Raw genomic sequence first — 15,532 nt, 5'->3', positions numbered from 1 at the left:
TATATATATATATATAAAACAGTTATTTAGTAGCTAAGCCAACATTTCTAAACTAAAGTTGAAAAACCACTAAATTACAAAATTACAAATTACTAAAACTACAAATAACTCAAATAAAACTGAAAAAAAAAAAATACTATGTAGACATTTATAATAAATAAAACACAAAACAAAACATTTCTGAAACTGAAGAAAATGTAAAATATAAAAAACTAAACAAATATTAAATATTATGAAATAATAATACAGTTAGTTGCCAAGCCAACATTTAAACCTAATTAATTGAAGTTTATATACTAAAATGATTCAGAATATATTGAAAATAACTCAAATAAAAATAATAAAATACTAAAAACTAAGTAGACATATAAAAAATACAATAAAATAAAAATTAAATAATAAAACAAAACAATTACTAAAATAAATAACAAAATAATATTGAAATGAAAATGTAAAATATAAAAACAAAAAACAAATTCAAAATATTAATAAATATATTAATACTATAAAACTACATTAATGGTACTGAAATAACTCTGAATTTCATACTACACATATGCATACTTATAAAACGTACTTATGAATGCTCAAGAAGTAAGTTTTTAATCAAATGCAGTAAGTTGTGTAACTATGAATTATTTCAGGATCATGACTGAGTCACTATGATAAAAAAAAAACTTGTATCCTCATAGCATCATTTTTTGCTTTGTCCTTCCCCTTTCTCCATGTTTTCCTCTCAGGCTGTTGAAGGAGAGCATTCCCTGGCCATGCAGTTGGGCATCAGTAACGAACAGCCTTTGCTCCTGCTGCTGCAGTGGTTGCCTGACCTGGGCTCTCGCTCTCTGCAGCTGCTTGTGTCCCAGTGGCTGGCGGCCGTGTGTCGAGGAATTCTGTCCTGCCGCACTGTAGCCGTTGAAGCAGACTTAGTAGGCGCTCTGCTGGAGGTGCTGTCCGAACCCCCAGTGCGGCTCGACCGGCAGTGCGCAGACGCCCTCTTGGGTTTGCTTCAAGACTTGGGATCTCTTTCTTTACGGCCCTGTGAACTGAAGAGTCTGCTGAAGCTCTTGTGTACTGAGCCCGGTGCACCCCCTCACCCGTACTGCGGGCGCGTGGTAAGGGTGCTTTCTGCCATGGCCGCCCGTGGAGAGGGTGGGTGCAGCGCCTTGCAGTATTTTGACCTTATGCCCCCTATGGCGGGTATTATGGTGCCAGCTATACAGCGCTGGTCAGGAAGCGCATTTGCTTTCCATGCCTGGTTGTGCCTCAACACAGACTTTCCTCCACCCCAACACCACTACTCAGAATCCCACCTGACAAACCCGGATAATATGGTTCGAATGGCTAAGGGACCACGCAGGAAACAGCTTTACAGGTTTGTTCGAGAATACTCATGATAGATGGGTGTTATAATAAAAATTTCATCATCTGCTGTATCATTTCTTGTAATTGTTTTAGCCTTTTTGATATATATACATTCTTCAGTGTCACATGATCCTTTAAAAATCATTGTAATATTTGGTGCTTGTTATTTTTATTATCATAGTTGAAAATGGTTGTGTTAATGCAGATGACCAGATGATTATTAAACGATTTAAGTATTAGTTATATTAAATTATATATTTTAAGTCAATTGTTTTAAATGCTATTGGTGATTTTAGGCATCACATCATTATTATGTAATATGTTAATGTGGGTGTAAATATGCATATTGTGCATCTGCAGTATTTTCTCATTTTCATTTATCTGTAATCAGTAATTGCAACTTGCAAGCTTAACATAAACAATGATTTTACTGCTGAAAAGATGATCAGAGATGACATTAAAGTATTTGTCTTAACACTCATGACTGCAGTTAAACATCGCTATGATTTTAACCAGCATTTTGCAATTCTTCTATATTTACAATTGTTGCTTAGTTTTATATGGCAAATAAAATTATAGTGAGTAAGTGGTGAATATTCAATATATTGACCAGGCCTGCTTGTTACAAAATGCTTGTACATATTGTATATCTGCATGAGTTTAGTACATTAATATTAATAGTAATCTAGAACTAGCGTTTTTAACAGCACGCTGTATTGGTGACCAAGAGTACTTGTTTTATGTGTACTTGTACCTTTAAAAGCTGTATTGTGTCCTGTGTGTAGTTTCTTCACAGCAAGCGGAACTGGCTTTGAAGCGTTTTTCACCACAGAAGAAGTTTTGGTGGTGGCAGTATGTACTAAAAAGGAGTACATGGCTGTTTCCCTGCCAGAACACCCACTGAATGATTGCGCCTGGGTTAGTGACCTTACAGACAATTTTCACACATATTACCATAGACAGTTTAAGGAAGAGAAAACAGCACTTGTATGAAAATAAATATGAGAAAAATCACATGTATTTTTGTTTTACTGCTGAATTAGCTTTAGCTTGACTAGCCTCTTTAGCATGATTTCAATTAAACCCTCCCAAAAATTAACCATGGTTTTATTATAGTAAAAGTGTAGTAACCATGTTTTTTTTTTTGGCATATTAATTACCATTTGTATAACCACAGTTTTACTACAAATACTATGGTTAAACTATGATTAGTGTATCAAAATCATTGTTAATTTGTGGTTATCATGGCTAAACAATGTTAACCTTGTTTTTTTTTTATTATTTGTTATAAAACCATGATTAATTTTCGTAAGGGAAGAAGCTTACTTTTTGATATCCAGTGTTGGATAAAGTTACTTTTAAAAGTAATGCATTACAATATTGCGTTACTCCATAAAAAAGTAACTAACTGCATTCCTTTACTTCTTATGGAAAGTAATGCATTACACTACTTTTGCGTTACTTTGTGTCACCTGGGCCTGGCTTGCTTATTTGTTATATAATAACAAAAAAAACAAAAGTTATATTTATGGCAACTGTAAAGGCCATTTCACACCAGGCTGAAGGAAGTACCTCTGCGTGTGCACCTCACTCAGTGTTTCTCTCAACACGGAATCAGGAGACGTGTCAGTGAATAAAAGGGAAAACAAAGTATCTTGCATTATTTGTTTGAAAAAGTAATTCAGATATTTCATTGTAAATTTACAAGTAATGCATTACTTTACTAGTTACTTGAAAAATGTAATCTGATTATGTGACTCACATTACTTGTGATGCTTTACCCCCAACACTTATATCATTGTAAGATTTAATTTCTGTATTCAAAGTCTTATTCTTACCCTTCTTTTCTTCACTCTAGCACTCAGTTGCCATTGTTCACGTTCCTGGCCGTCGGCCCTTTGGACAGAACGTGGTCACTGTTTATGTGGACGGAGTGCAGTGTAAAACAGCACCCCTGCGCTTTCCTTCTCTGAATGAGGTGAATAAATGTTATTGCTTGCAGTAGTTTGATTTATTATGAACATATTTTGCTTCATTGGTCTGTTTGACTATCAACGTTTCAGCCATTCACTTCCTGCTGCATTGGATCAGCTGGTCACCGGACCACTACTACCACGACTACCTCTCCGACCCTGCCCAACCCGTCCCACTCGCCCTCCGAGATGGCATTTGCAGCTCATACTGGGCCACCCACCCTTGCACGTTCCCAGTCCTTCCCTGCATCCTTTGCAGCAGCCGCAGGGGGGCGGCCAGGTGTGAGTCGGGACAGTCTCGTTCACACCATCCCAGCAGGGCTACAGGACACTGCGTGGGGCTCTCCTTCATCACTGGGTGGCCTTTTAGCCACAGTGTTCATCTGCCATGAAGCTCTGCAGCCTGCTCAGGCACGAGCCCTGTTCACTGCAGGTATAAATGAGACATCCACCGCATTCATAATGCAGAAATTCACCTTTCCAACCACAAAGAAACAAGCGTTAAAGAAGGTCTATCTCTGTTTCACTTGGCAGGTCCCAATAATGTTTCTCTGTTCAAAGCTGATGGTGAACCTTCAGAAGTCAACAGTAAACTAGTTTTATACTATACACCACAGGTAATTATCTGCTCAGAGATTCATCCAGACATCCATCTGACAAACTGTTCTGTATATTTATGATAATATAAATGTAATATAAAGTAAGCTTCAAAAGTCTAAAGGTCAAGAGCCCACTAGTGAAAAAAGTAAAAATAAATGAATCTATAAATATGATTTAAACTTGAAATATCCATATTCTAGGCCTTTAAGAGCCAGATCTGTTTGGATTTGTCCCCCAACCATCTTTACGATGGCAGGCTGACTGGTCACAGAGTGGTGAACTGGGACGTCAAGGTGTGTATGCATCACTGAGCTTCATTATCTTTTAAGATCAGAATGATTCATCTTGTTCTGACATCAATACAGCCTTTTGTGTTTGCCAGTGTTGGGAAATGTGTGTATTCAACACATACTTCTAGAACAAAACTCGTGAGCTCATAGATCCCTGCAGGAGCAGTAAATGCTAATTGTGTTTTATTATCGTGTCTTGTGTGTAGGATGTGCTGAGCTCTGTAGGTGGGATGGGAGCTCTCCTGCCCCTGCTGGAGCAGGTGTGTTTACTGGATCAGGGCGAGACTGTAGGTCAGGAGACTTCAGATCTTCTCGGGCCAGAGCTCACGTCCTCCAGGGGCCCCGCCGGCATGCTGCTGCCACTGGGGAAGTCATCTGGTCGGTACTCTCTCAGAGCCGTGACACATTGGTGGCAACATATCCGATTCCCTACCCTCTCTCTCTTCCCATCATTCATGTCCATGTAGACATCAAATAAAAAGCATTAAATGATTGGAATCCTGCATACATCACCAGAAAAAAGTCTGACGTTTTCACCAGAAGATCGAGTTGTGACACTTTGATTTGATTTGGCATTACAAGGTCAAAAATAAATAAATGAAATGCATGCATGGATGAATCATTCCATAACATTACATAGCAGTTGTGAAATATTAAATGTTTCGCTAATTCCTTAGCTGGGTCTTTCATTGTTAAGACTGACAATTCGCGCTGAAATGTACTCTCTGCTTCTGTGGACCGTAAACCCTGCCTACTTTGATTTGCTTGGCCATCTCAATCATTGAACATTTCACAAATTATATATATATATATATATATAAAATGGTCCTAAAATAAGCTTACTTTTAAAATGAAAATTAAGGTTATTATCATAATAAACTAAGACTAAAACAAACCCTTTAAAAATATAACAATTACATTTAAAAAATACTTTTATTCCAACTAGTTGCCAAGACATTTTTCATTTTCATTTAGTTCAAGTTGAAGTACTAAAACAACTACAACTAAATAAACTAGAACTGAAACTAGAGCTAAAAACAACCTTTATATAAACATTTAAAAAAAAAAAATGACACTCATAAACCACACAAACCTTAAAGGGGTCATATGATGCGATTTCAATTTTTCCTTTCTCTTTGGAGTGTTACAAGCTCTTGGTGCATAAAGAAGATCTGTAAAGTTGCAAAGACTAAAGTCTCAAATCCAAAGAGATATTCTTTATAAAAGTTAAGAGTCAACCACTCCAAATGTTCACGCAAAGAAAGAAGGCGTAACTTTTATTCTCACTGTTGTGGAGACGCTGTGTGTTTCGTTGTGAACACACTCGTTTTATGCGTATTTGGCGCCACCTATTGTTGTGGGTGTATTATTGACATGTCAAAGTCTAGACCCTGAATATAAGACGACCGCGGTTTTTCAGATGTATTTCCAAGAAAAAAACATCGTCTTATATTCGGGACAATACGGTATAGTTTTTTTTAAAAAAATTTGGGGGGGGGGAAGTGTTGTTTTTTGGTAACACTTTCTATGAAGCCTGTATTTATAACAGTTTTAATGCATTATAATATTTACTTATTTGTGGTTATAGCTTTTAAGAGTATGATGATTTATAACACACAATGAACACAATGCATCCACTTAACTTACAATGGATTATATTTCCCATAGTTATAATGTATTATAAGTCTCATATCTTGCCATTGTTAACTTGTTACTTTACTTAAAGCGGTCAAATACCACTTATAAATAATAACAACAATGACAACAACAAGAATAATAATAATACAAATTTAAAAAAAAAAATGTCCTCAAACAGCCATAAAGTCAGTTATTTGATCAGATGAATGTGTTATATTTTTACCATATTTAATGTAATATCAGTAAGATAGTAAGCTACTGCACAGATCTTAAATAAATAATGTCAAGATATGAGACTTATAATCCATTATAAATTAAGTGGATTTAACATGGCGTTTATTGCGTGTTATAAATAATCATACTCATAAAAGTTATAACCACAAATAAGTTTTATAATGTATTATAATTGTCGTTATGAATATTTATGAGATGAAACAACATATACTTTTTATAATGCATTATGCATTCATTATAATGCCTTAAGAATACTCTTATAATGTGTTATAAATATGGGCTTCATAGAAAGTGTCACCGTTTTTTTTTTTTTTTTCACAGTCTGCAGAGTTACAGCATGCAGCATGAAACATTAACAGATTGTTATGTGGCTTTTTAGAGCTGCTTAAAACATTGATGATGTAAATTTTTCTGTAATTGCAGTATGAGTCACCATTGATGTTTTCTGAGTATGCTATTTGATTTTGCTGTGGGGTAGTTATTCATAAAGTTGTGTTTGAGTCTTCATACATGTGTTTATATGCTTGTGTAGAAGGCTGCAGAGAGTTTGTGTATTTCGTGTTCTGCAGTTGAACTTTGGTTGTTGATTTCCCATGTAATGCCATTGCAGCAATTTGTCAATGTTACATTTCACTAATGTGAAACTGATTGCTGCTTTGTTTGTGTGTGTGTTAGAGGGCCGTTTAGGGAAGAACAGTGTAGCAGCGTTTTTGCTGATGATTAAGAACATGCTGCGCAACCATCCAGCCAATCAGGAGAGTCTGCTTCAGTGCCACGGGCCGCCCATCATCGGAGCCATGCTCGGCAAGGTACACACACACACACACACACACACACTGGTGAATAGAGAGTGCATCTGGAGGTCTAACAGGACATATTGGTGTATGTGACTTCAAGGCGAAGCATCCTGTTAGGAAACACTTGTGTTAACAATCCCATGATATTGCACAATAGACACACAATCACAGTTTTTCATGATTTAAGGTTTTATCTGGTGCCAGGAATCTTTAAAGAAATTAATAAGCAAGGTTTGAGTGTCTGACGTAAACGCATTCAAATCAAGAGTTCACACGTTTATCACAACAGCGTGTTCCAACATCTGTGACATATAACACGTAATCAGTATGAAAGTTTCAAATCTGTAGGAGCTGCATAGTTGTCATTACATTAGCGATTCGATCGGATGCTAGGCATGTGATATTAAGCAGATAATTTGATAAGACGTCTATGGCCGTCTCTGTTACAGCAGCTGAAGTTCAGAGAAGCTGATGCTGATATATTTCTGATCTGCTGTAAGATCATTAGGCTTAGGAGTGGCTTTTATTGTTCCACAAAATTAAAAGTCATATCTGATCTGTTTTTGATGTACTGTGATTTGACAGGCTTGTAAAGTCCTTTGAAGAGAGTTTCTTGGGTTTGAGAGATGGAAAGCACACACACTCATAGTTACATAAGTATACCATCCTCAGGCTTAAAACACTGGCTGTCAATTAAATGCATTTATGTAGGACAAGTATTACATTTAATTCAATTAAAAATTATACTTGTATTCCATTATATTTATATGAATAGCTTAGAATTTTTTTATTAATTTGTACACTATCATTCAAAAGTTTGGGGTCTGTAAGATGTTTTCTCTTATGCTGACCATTGCTGATTTATTTGATGAAAAATACAATGAAACAGTAATATTGTGTGTGTGTGTGATTAATACATATGTGATTAATTTGATCATTATATCATTTAAATAATTTGATTATTTTTGTAATTGATTGATGGCTTTTATAACTACAAAAACACTTCATCTCCTGTCTCGCATTCTTTTTCTCCTCCAGGTTCCCAGCAGTATGATGGACATGAGTGTACTGATGGCCTGTCAGTTCCTGCTCAAGCAGGTGTCCAACGAGGGCAACAACGCCCTCCTATCACAGCTGTACCAGTACCTGCTCTTTGACTTCAGGATCTGGAGCCACAGCCACTTTGCAGTCTGCCTGGGTAAACAGCCAATACACATCACAATGGCATTTACTATTGGGTCATTCCGTGTCAAATCAACCACATTTTCTGAAATTTCCCGGCTCAAATGTTTGATATTGTTCATATTTTTTTCTGTAGAAAGACAAATATAAATAGTGATGAAAGGCAAAATATTAAATGTCACAGATGTATATTTACTGAGTAATCCACTATTTTGTAGAGTGGGGTCAAAATGACAATTTTCACTGAGATTTGGAGCCAATTTACAGGGGTGTAAAAATGACTTTAGAAAGCTGCCAGCATCATTATTTTATTTTTACACAGAGATCGGTAGGTGTCAGCTGTATGTAAAGTGTCCCACATTTGTTTTTGTCCTCTGAAAATGGATTTACTCATTTTACTCCAATTTACTCATGGAGCCGCATTTAGATCTCCATATCTCTGGGATTGAACCATCGAAGGCCTGTAAAATGAAGATACCAAAAGGAAAGTTTGTTAAGAATCAGAATCTAAAAGGATATTAAGATATCTTTAATATTTATTGAGTTACAGGCATGCAAACTTGAGGCAAAAAAGTGCTTTTTGCCATTTTTGAACTGTCACTGTTGGCATATAATGAAACACAGATTGCTAAAGTCAACAGATTTTACTAACAGACCTACCGATCTATGTGTAAAAATAAAATAATGATGCTGCCAGCTTTCTAAAGTCATTTTTACACCCCTCTAATTTGGCTCCAGGTGAAACTTGTCATTTTGACCCCCCCCCCTCTACAAAATAGTGGATTACTCAGTTAATATACATCTGTGACATTTAATATTTTGCCTTTCATCACTATATATATTTGTCTTTCTACAGAAAAAAATATGAACAAAATCAAAAATTTGAGCCGGGGACCTCTAGTTGAGTTGACATGGAATGACGCAATTGCTTTTTTGGTATTCAACTTATTTGCATTAAATGCAAAAAATACAAATCAGGTCCTAAAGGAATAGTTTACCCAAAATGACAAATTTGTTCTTACCTGATTAATTAATTCCAAACCCTTTTATCTGTATGTCTGTATTTGTGTTGGTTTGCAGGTCATGTGCAGTACCTAACCACCGTCATCAATGAAGGCAAGCTGAAGACTCGTAAGAGGTATGGTGTTCAGTACATCCTGGACTCGATTCGGACACACTACAGGTGCGGTCAGAACTGAAGAGTTTTTGCTGGTTGAAATTTAAATATTCAGTGTGGATATAAGATGTTTATAAGTGCCCTATTTGTGTCCACAGTGTGGAGAAGGATGGCAGTCCTCTGTCTGATGAGAGGCAGACGGTGCAGATCTCTCTTTTCGCTCTGCTGAAGGACCTTCTGAAATCTCCCACTGCTGAGGAGCTGCACAGTGTACTAGCCTACGCTGCTATAGTGCAAGACGAGCAACAGGTGACCCAGACTATCACAAATCTGCTCTGTTCCAAAATCTAGTGTGTTACTTCTGAGATATTAAAACATTGGTTGATTGACTTCCTGAAAAGAGTAAATAGTGTGTCTTTTTGTGTCAGATCAGTGTTTCTTTGAGTATCCCAACCAGCCTGACACACTGGCTCAACCAATGGTGTTATTCTGCGGCAGGACTATCTGTTTGCTCAACCAATGGAAGTTGGAATAAAATATATTTTTTAATACATTTAACCCTGGAAGGCAGAAAGGGGTCAATTGACACAATAGTATGTGATTTGTGGATTAATTTCAATTAATAAATAATAGTGATAATAATAATACATATAATTCTGTTATTATATATATTCCTCTTAAATCTTGTATGTGATTCTCAGTAATGTCAATTTCATAGGTTTTTGGGTTCATAAAAAATAGCATTTTTGTATGACCACCACTGGTTTTCATAAAGGTGGTCAAACTTACTTATATACATTTCCGATTACATTTTGATTCACCGTGGTATTTGTTTGTCATACATTTTGTCAACAATAATTGCCTGGCATTCCATGGAATACACAACTATTTGATTTGTCAGTGTGTCATTTTCAGATTGTGTGTTGGAAAAAGACAAAGGCCCTGTTTACACCTGATATTAAGTTGAGTTTTTGTCGATTACAAGTGGACAATGCTAAATACAGGTGTAAACGGGGTCTGAAACGTTTTGAGCTTGACCACTTTCAACCACTTCCAGATGTAGTCAGAATTGCAGAGGAAGTCGACCGGATTTTTTTGTAGTGTAGACAGTCATGGGGTCAAATGCGTTCAAATAGCCACTAAAGACAGGCTCCTCTCTGAATACTGACCTCATTCGTAAACAGTATGGGTTGTATTGTGAACAGTGTTGGCTAAGTTACTCAAAAAAAGTAATTGATTACAAATTTCTTATTACTGCTTGAAAATTGTAATTTGATTACATTACTGATTACTGCATGTAAAAAGTAATCAGATTACTAATTACTTTACTTTCAAGTTACTTTGAAAACATATCAAACCTAAAAAAAAAATACACTTCAAAGTGAAAATTGTAGTTCGTTCAGTAATTTAGTATTGACTGAAAAATATTACAAAGGTATGAAAACAGCAACTTGACATAAAGATTTAATCCATTTCTAAAACTTAACATTCTTAGTATAAACCTGCCTAACAATGAAAAATGTATCTTTAAATGTGCCTATACAGTGTTTTATATACAACATTGCTTGCTGAGTGTAGTAGGGTATGTGTATGCTGGCTTAGCTGTGTTTAACTGTAAGCATTAAAGACAGAAAAAACCTTAATAAATTGAAAACGGTTCTGATAACATTTAAAAACGGTATTGCTGAACATACAGTGCATATTTGAATGCTAAAAATGAATCTTGCTTCTTTGTTTATGGAGGTGATGTGGGCATTTACAGGTTTGCGTGTCTCACGTGGATGATTACCGTATGAATAGTGCGTGCTGTGCGGAGGCGTGATCACATTACAGATAATGAGCTCAGACAGGAAAGACTGGACCTCGTGTTGGTTTTATACGGATTAATTCATCAGAGAATATTTGTTTTGGATAAGACTTACTTCATTTAAAAGTAGACACTTCAAGCTTTCCATAGATATGTTTCTCATGTCTGTGTGTGAAGTATTCACTGAGTTTGGGTTCATTTTAGTGACGCGTTTCAGAAAGAAGTTCGCGGAGACTGAGACGGCAGAAAGCGCACCCTGTTTATTTTCTTTATTTTACAAAAGCACAATATTTTGTTGATATTGTGAGTGTACACAAATAAAAGCAGACCCTTCACAGATTCAAATGATGTATTACACTTATATATACGATCAAAAATGGCGGAGCATTTTAAGTTCTTTTCGCTGTTATCAGGAAAAAATGCAAGTGATCGCATTCGTGAGCCTCCGTCAAACTGACACTGCCGTGCAAAACATGATTTTAAAAGGCATATAATTATTTTTTTTCTTAACACTACATTTGTAACGTAAGTAACGTAATTATATTGACTTTAGTAACTGTAATCAAATTACACAAATTTAAAATGTTATGCATTACTTTACTGCGTTACAGGAAAAAGTACTGTGTAACGCGTTATATCCAACTCTGGTTGTGAAGCACGTTAGTCAGACAGGATTAAAATTTTGCCTGCTGAAAGCGTAAGTTTGGATTGAAGGCAAAAATTGTTAAAAGCACGATGTACTCTTAACGGTCCTGATTCTAACACAAATCCACAGCTTTCAGCTAGTTTTGCGGCTGTCAGAGCAGAAACAAAAGCTGCTGCTCTCCATATCATTTTCCATTGTCTCCATTCGAGTTCATATGTAAATTGTGCAAGGATATTTTGCAATATTATATCGAAAGATCAGAAAAGGCCCATACATACAAGGAATTCAGGAAAGTGGTCAAAAATGGGTAAAAGAGATGGATTAAAACAGCAGGTGTAAAGGAGAATGTATCTTCCTCGTCTACTTGTGATCTGATTGACCAAAATGTATCTTAATACCAGGTGTAAACAGAGCAAAAAAAGGCATTATTGAACCTTTTAAACATTTGTGTATAATCAAATTTAATATGATTTTATTACACTGAAAAGTAAAGAGAAACCGCATACCTTATCTTTGAAGGAACCTTTTTCAGTTAATGTGTTATTTCTTATTATGGTGATATTCTGGTAAGGTTAGGGTTCGCTAATTGCTGAACGAATGTTCTCCCTCTCTGTAGATGATCAGTATTCTGCATGTGTTACACACTGTATTGAGGAGTTCTCCTTCTCCACGGGAGCAGGCTGTGACGGTTCTTCTGGAGCGAGGGGTGGAGCAGCTCTACTGTCTGCTGCTCAAAACCAACTATGGGGACGAGGCTCGTGAGAGAGTATTCAGGGTGAGAACAAACTTGCACTTTAAATGGTGACACTGCAGTGAGGCATGTGTTGAGATGAACTTTTGAAACCCGAACGGTGAGATCAGTATCTTTCAGAGTGATAGGAACACATCTTTACTGCTCTGCTGCAGGTCTTGTATAAAGTCCTGAAGAGTGAACGTGTTCCTGAGCGCAGTAAAATGCGCATCAAACTCAAGGACTCCGGCTACCTTGGGCTGGTCTGCTCCTTTGAAGACGTCCCCATCACCATGGCGACTGTACGGTGTCTGTATGAGCAGGTGCTCGCCACAGGTAAACTGAAGAAAATGTGGATGGTAGTTTTCAACTTTACACTTCAGGTGTTGATTGGTTTGTTTTTTTTTTCTGTTTGGTGTAGATCCCACTCCGAATTTTAGAGACCTGTTGGCAGTGGCGTACCTGTCCCATCGCGCTGACCTCAGTGTCCGACTGGATATCTGTCGAAAGGTGAGTGACTGATGAAAAAACAGCTAAAACCAGCCAAAGCTGGTTGTCTAATCTTATCTGGTCTTTCAGACTGTTCATAGCTGGTTTAGCAAGTTTTAGAGAGGTTTTGACCACTTATTTAGCTGGCTTAGTTGGTCAGGCTGTGAGACGAGCTAAAACCAGATGCATCCAGCTTAAAACAGCTAAGACTAGCCAACCAGCTTTAACCAGTATTAATGATAAGCTTATTTTATGGGGTGTTGTAGGTTTTCAGTTAGACTTTGAAAACACAGTTAGAGTTTCCAAAGTTTCCAAATCCCGCCTTCTGATGTGAAGCCAGTAATCAACAGATACATATTGGAGAAATGGCAAGCGGAATGGGAAGAATGTCAAAATAATAAACTTTTTGAAATAAATTCTGTTGTAGGAACAAGATATATTTATTCTTTTAAATCCAGGCATGACCAAGTTGTGTATACAAGGTGTCGTATTGGACTTACTAGATTAACTCATGGACATTTATTGATTGGTGAAGAAGCACCAAAATGTCAATATTGCAGGACTCACTTGACGGTGAAACATGTGCTTTTGGTCTGTCCAATATTTCATGTCATGAGACAAAGGTTATTATCAGGACAAACTCTTACGGACTTGTTTTATAAGATGGACCCAGAAAAACTTTTACAATTTCTTTCAAAAGTAAATTTAAAGTATCTTTTATAGAAATGTATGTGTAATACTTTGATTTATAATTGTTTTTATTAATTTATTTGTGTTTATTGTATTTGCGAATGATGTGTGCTCCCGGCGCCTATTTATACTATAGTCGCACCGGTAGTGACGTCATGGCTGTCGCCGGCCAACGAGTTGGTGTTTTTTCAATGTATGCTTCAGACACGGGTCACGACGAGGCGTTCCCCATAGCGGCCCCTAGAGGACGCAGTTCGAAGTTCCCATGAAAGGGAACTTAAATTAAACTGTAAACTGGATACCAAAAAGGGATAAGATTGTGTTTTCAGTTAGCCTATGGTTAGCAAGCTTGCTAACAGTTTAGCCTACTACCTTAGCATAGCGTTAACTGTGCCTTTTAGGTAGAGTCAGAAATATCATAATTATGACCTCTGAGTCACAAATCGTACTTATGATTGGTAAACTCTAAAATTTTCGATGATACACAAGTTGTGACATTTGATAGGGATGTGTCGATTTAGTGGAAACACTGATGTATAATATAGATTAATTACTCAAACAATTCACTCACCAGTTAAAGATTTGAATTAGTCTGATGAATCCTTCACTAATAAATCACTGCATCTGTCATTTTTAAAGAGTGTTTACTGATACAACATCTCACTCACTACTAAACTGCAAGTCATCATATCAATTTCACATGCCCAAACAAAAGTCAATCTCTCCGTTAACTCACATGCTGACATTACCATCTGGCAATACAGAGTTCACTCGCTTTACCTCATAATACAGTCCATCTGACATTAACTTGCAAAATGCGACATAATGACAGTGCATTTAAAACACTTTGAAGCAAGACAAAACCCATTTCTAAGTGTACTATATGTTGTGACTTTCTTGGGATGGCCCTGATAGCACATGTACATCACAGAGATGTTTGACATCTGCAAGACGTATTTTTAGAGTGTTTGCTCATCTGCAATGAATCTACAGGGCATTTTCTGTCAAATTAACATTTCTCTCTCTTTCATCCCTGTAGCTCTTCCACTTGATCTACTCCAACGAAGAGTATGTGAAGCAGCTCGCGCGTCAGTCAGGCTGGCAGGATGTTCTCACCAAACTCTACATCAAAGAATCGTACGAGTCTCGTGCTCTCAGCCAATCCAATTCTTTATCCAGTCCCACCAACTCTCTGGAGCCCGTTCTTCCCAGACCCGTCTTCCGCCGTGAGGACAGCGTAATGGAGGACACCCGGCAGAACGTCTACATTTCCCTCACCGCCCGCCATGAAGAGGAGTACGATGAGGAAGAAGGAGAAGCTCAGGATGTGTCGGAGGGCTACTCTGACCTCTCACAGTCTCCTCCGTCAACCGGACAGCTCAAGAATGATTCCCTCCACTTCAAACCATTTGACTCCGGAGAACAAAGCAGTCATTCGTCCACCCTGTCCAACACTGTGGACATTCCATCATCGTCCCATTTGCTGGAGGAAGAAGAAAACGCGTATCAGCCGCTCTCACCCTTCAGCTCACCCTTTGAGATGGAACTAAGCCTTCAGAAAGGGCCCCAGACACCTGTGGGTAGCCAGCCAGAGACCCCCTCTCCTCTGGAACACAGTAAGAGCTTCCCAGGCATGAGACCACGCAAGAGCTCCAGTCTGTCCAATGTTCTGGACGACACAAGCTACAGCACCGAACCTCCTACAGACACCATCTCTAACACATCCAACCCACAGGTACATGGTGCACACTTGCTAACTTGTTGTCACTCACTCATTCAGTGGACTGTATTAGTAAAGGAATGTAGGTAATAGTGAATAAAGGTTGAGGGAGTGATTTCAGAATACAGCTCCTGAGACAAAATAACTACAGACACCGAGGGTGTAATTAAAGACAAATGAGGTCAAGGGTCAAAAAACAAGTACAAGTAAACAATGTTACTTGTTCAGTGTTCAAAAATAGTTGGTTGGAAACCCAG

The 15,532-nt window shown here is 37.4% G+C and overlaps 1 protein-coding gene across 1 annotated transcript in view; it reads left to right on the top strand.

Moving 5' to 3' along the window:
- The window catches only part of LOC107752840 (neurobeachin-like protein 2), a 71,599-nt gene that overhangs the window by 30,903 nt on the left and 25,164 nt on the right, over positions 1–15,532 (top strand). Inside the window, exons 13-27 of the mRNA XM_016568911.1 lie at positions 741–1,372; positions 2,148–2,280; positions 3,221–3,340; positions 3,426–3,768; positions 3,870–3,952; positions 4,136–4,228; positions 4,432–4,603; positions 6,773–6,906; positions 7,933–8,092; positions 9,157–9,259; positions 9,352–9,502; positions 12,263–12,421; positions 12,553–12,712; positions 12,798–12,886; positions 14,595–15,290. Coding sequence (XP_016424397.1) covers positions 741–1,372; positions 2,148–2,280; positions 3,221–3,340; positions 3,426–3,768; positions 3,870–3,952; positions 4,136–4,228; positions 4,432–4,603; positions 6,773–6,906; positions 7,933–8,092; positions 9,157–9,259; positions 9,352–9,502; positions 12,263–12,421; positions 12,553–12,712; positions 12,798–12,886; positions 14,595–15,290 — 3,228 coding nt within the window. The remainder of the gene's footprint in view (positions 1–740; positions 1,373–2,147; positions 2,281–3,220; positions 3,341–3,425; positions 3,769–3,869; positions 3,953–4,135; positions 4,229–4,431; positions 4,604–6,772; positions 6,907–7,932; positions 8,093–9,156; positions 9,260–9,351; positions 9,503–12,262; positions 12,422–12,552; positions 12,713–12,797; positions 12,887–14,594; positions 15,291–15,532) is intronic.

The sequence above is a fragment of the Sinocyclocheilus rhinocerous genome, unplaced genomic scaffold, assembly GCF_001515625.1.
Source record: "Sinocyclocheilus rhinocerous isolate Xijiao unplaced genomic scaffold, SAMN03320098_v1.1 scaffold771, whole genome shotgun sequence".
NCBI lineage: Eukaryota > Metazoa > Chordata > Actinopteri > Cypriniformes > Cyprinidae > Sinocyclocheilus > Sinocyclocheilus rhinocerous.
Note: the sequence above shows the minus strand (reverse complement) of the source record. Positions and strands in the feature narration are given on the sequence as shown.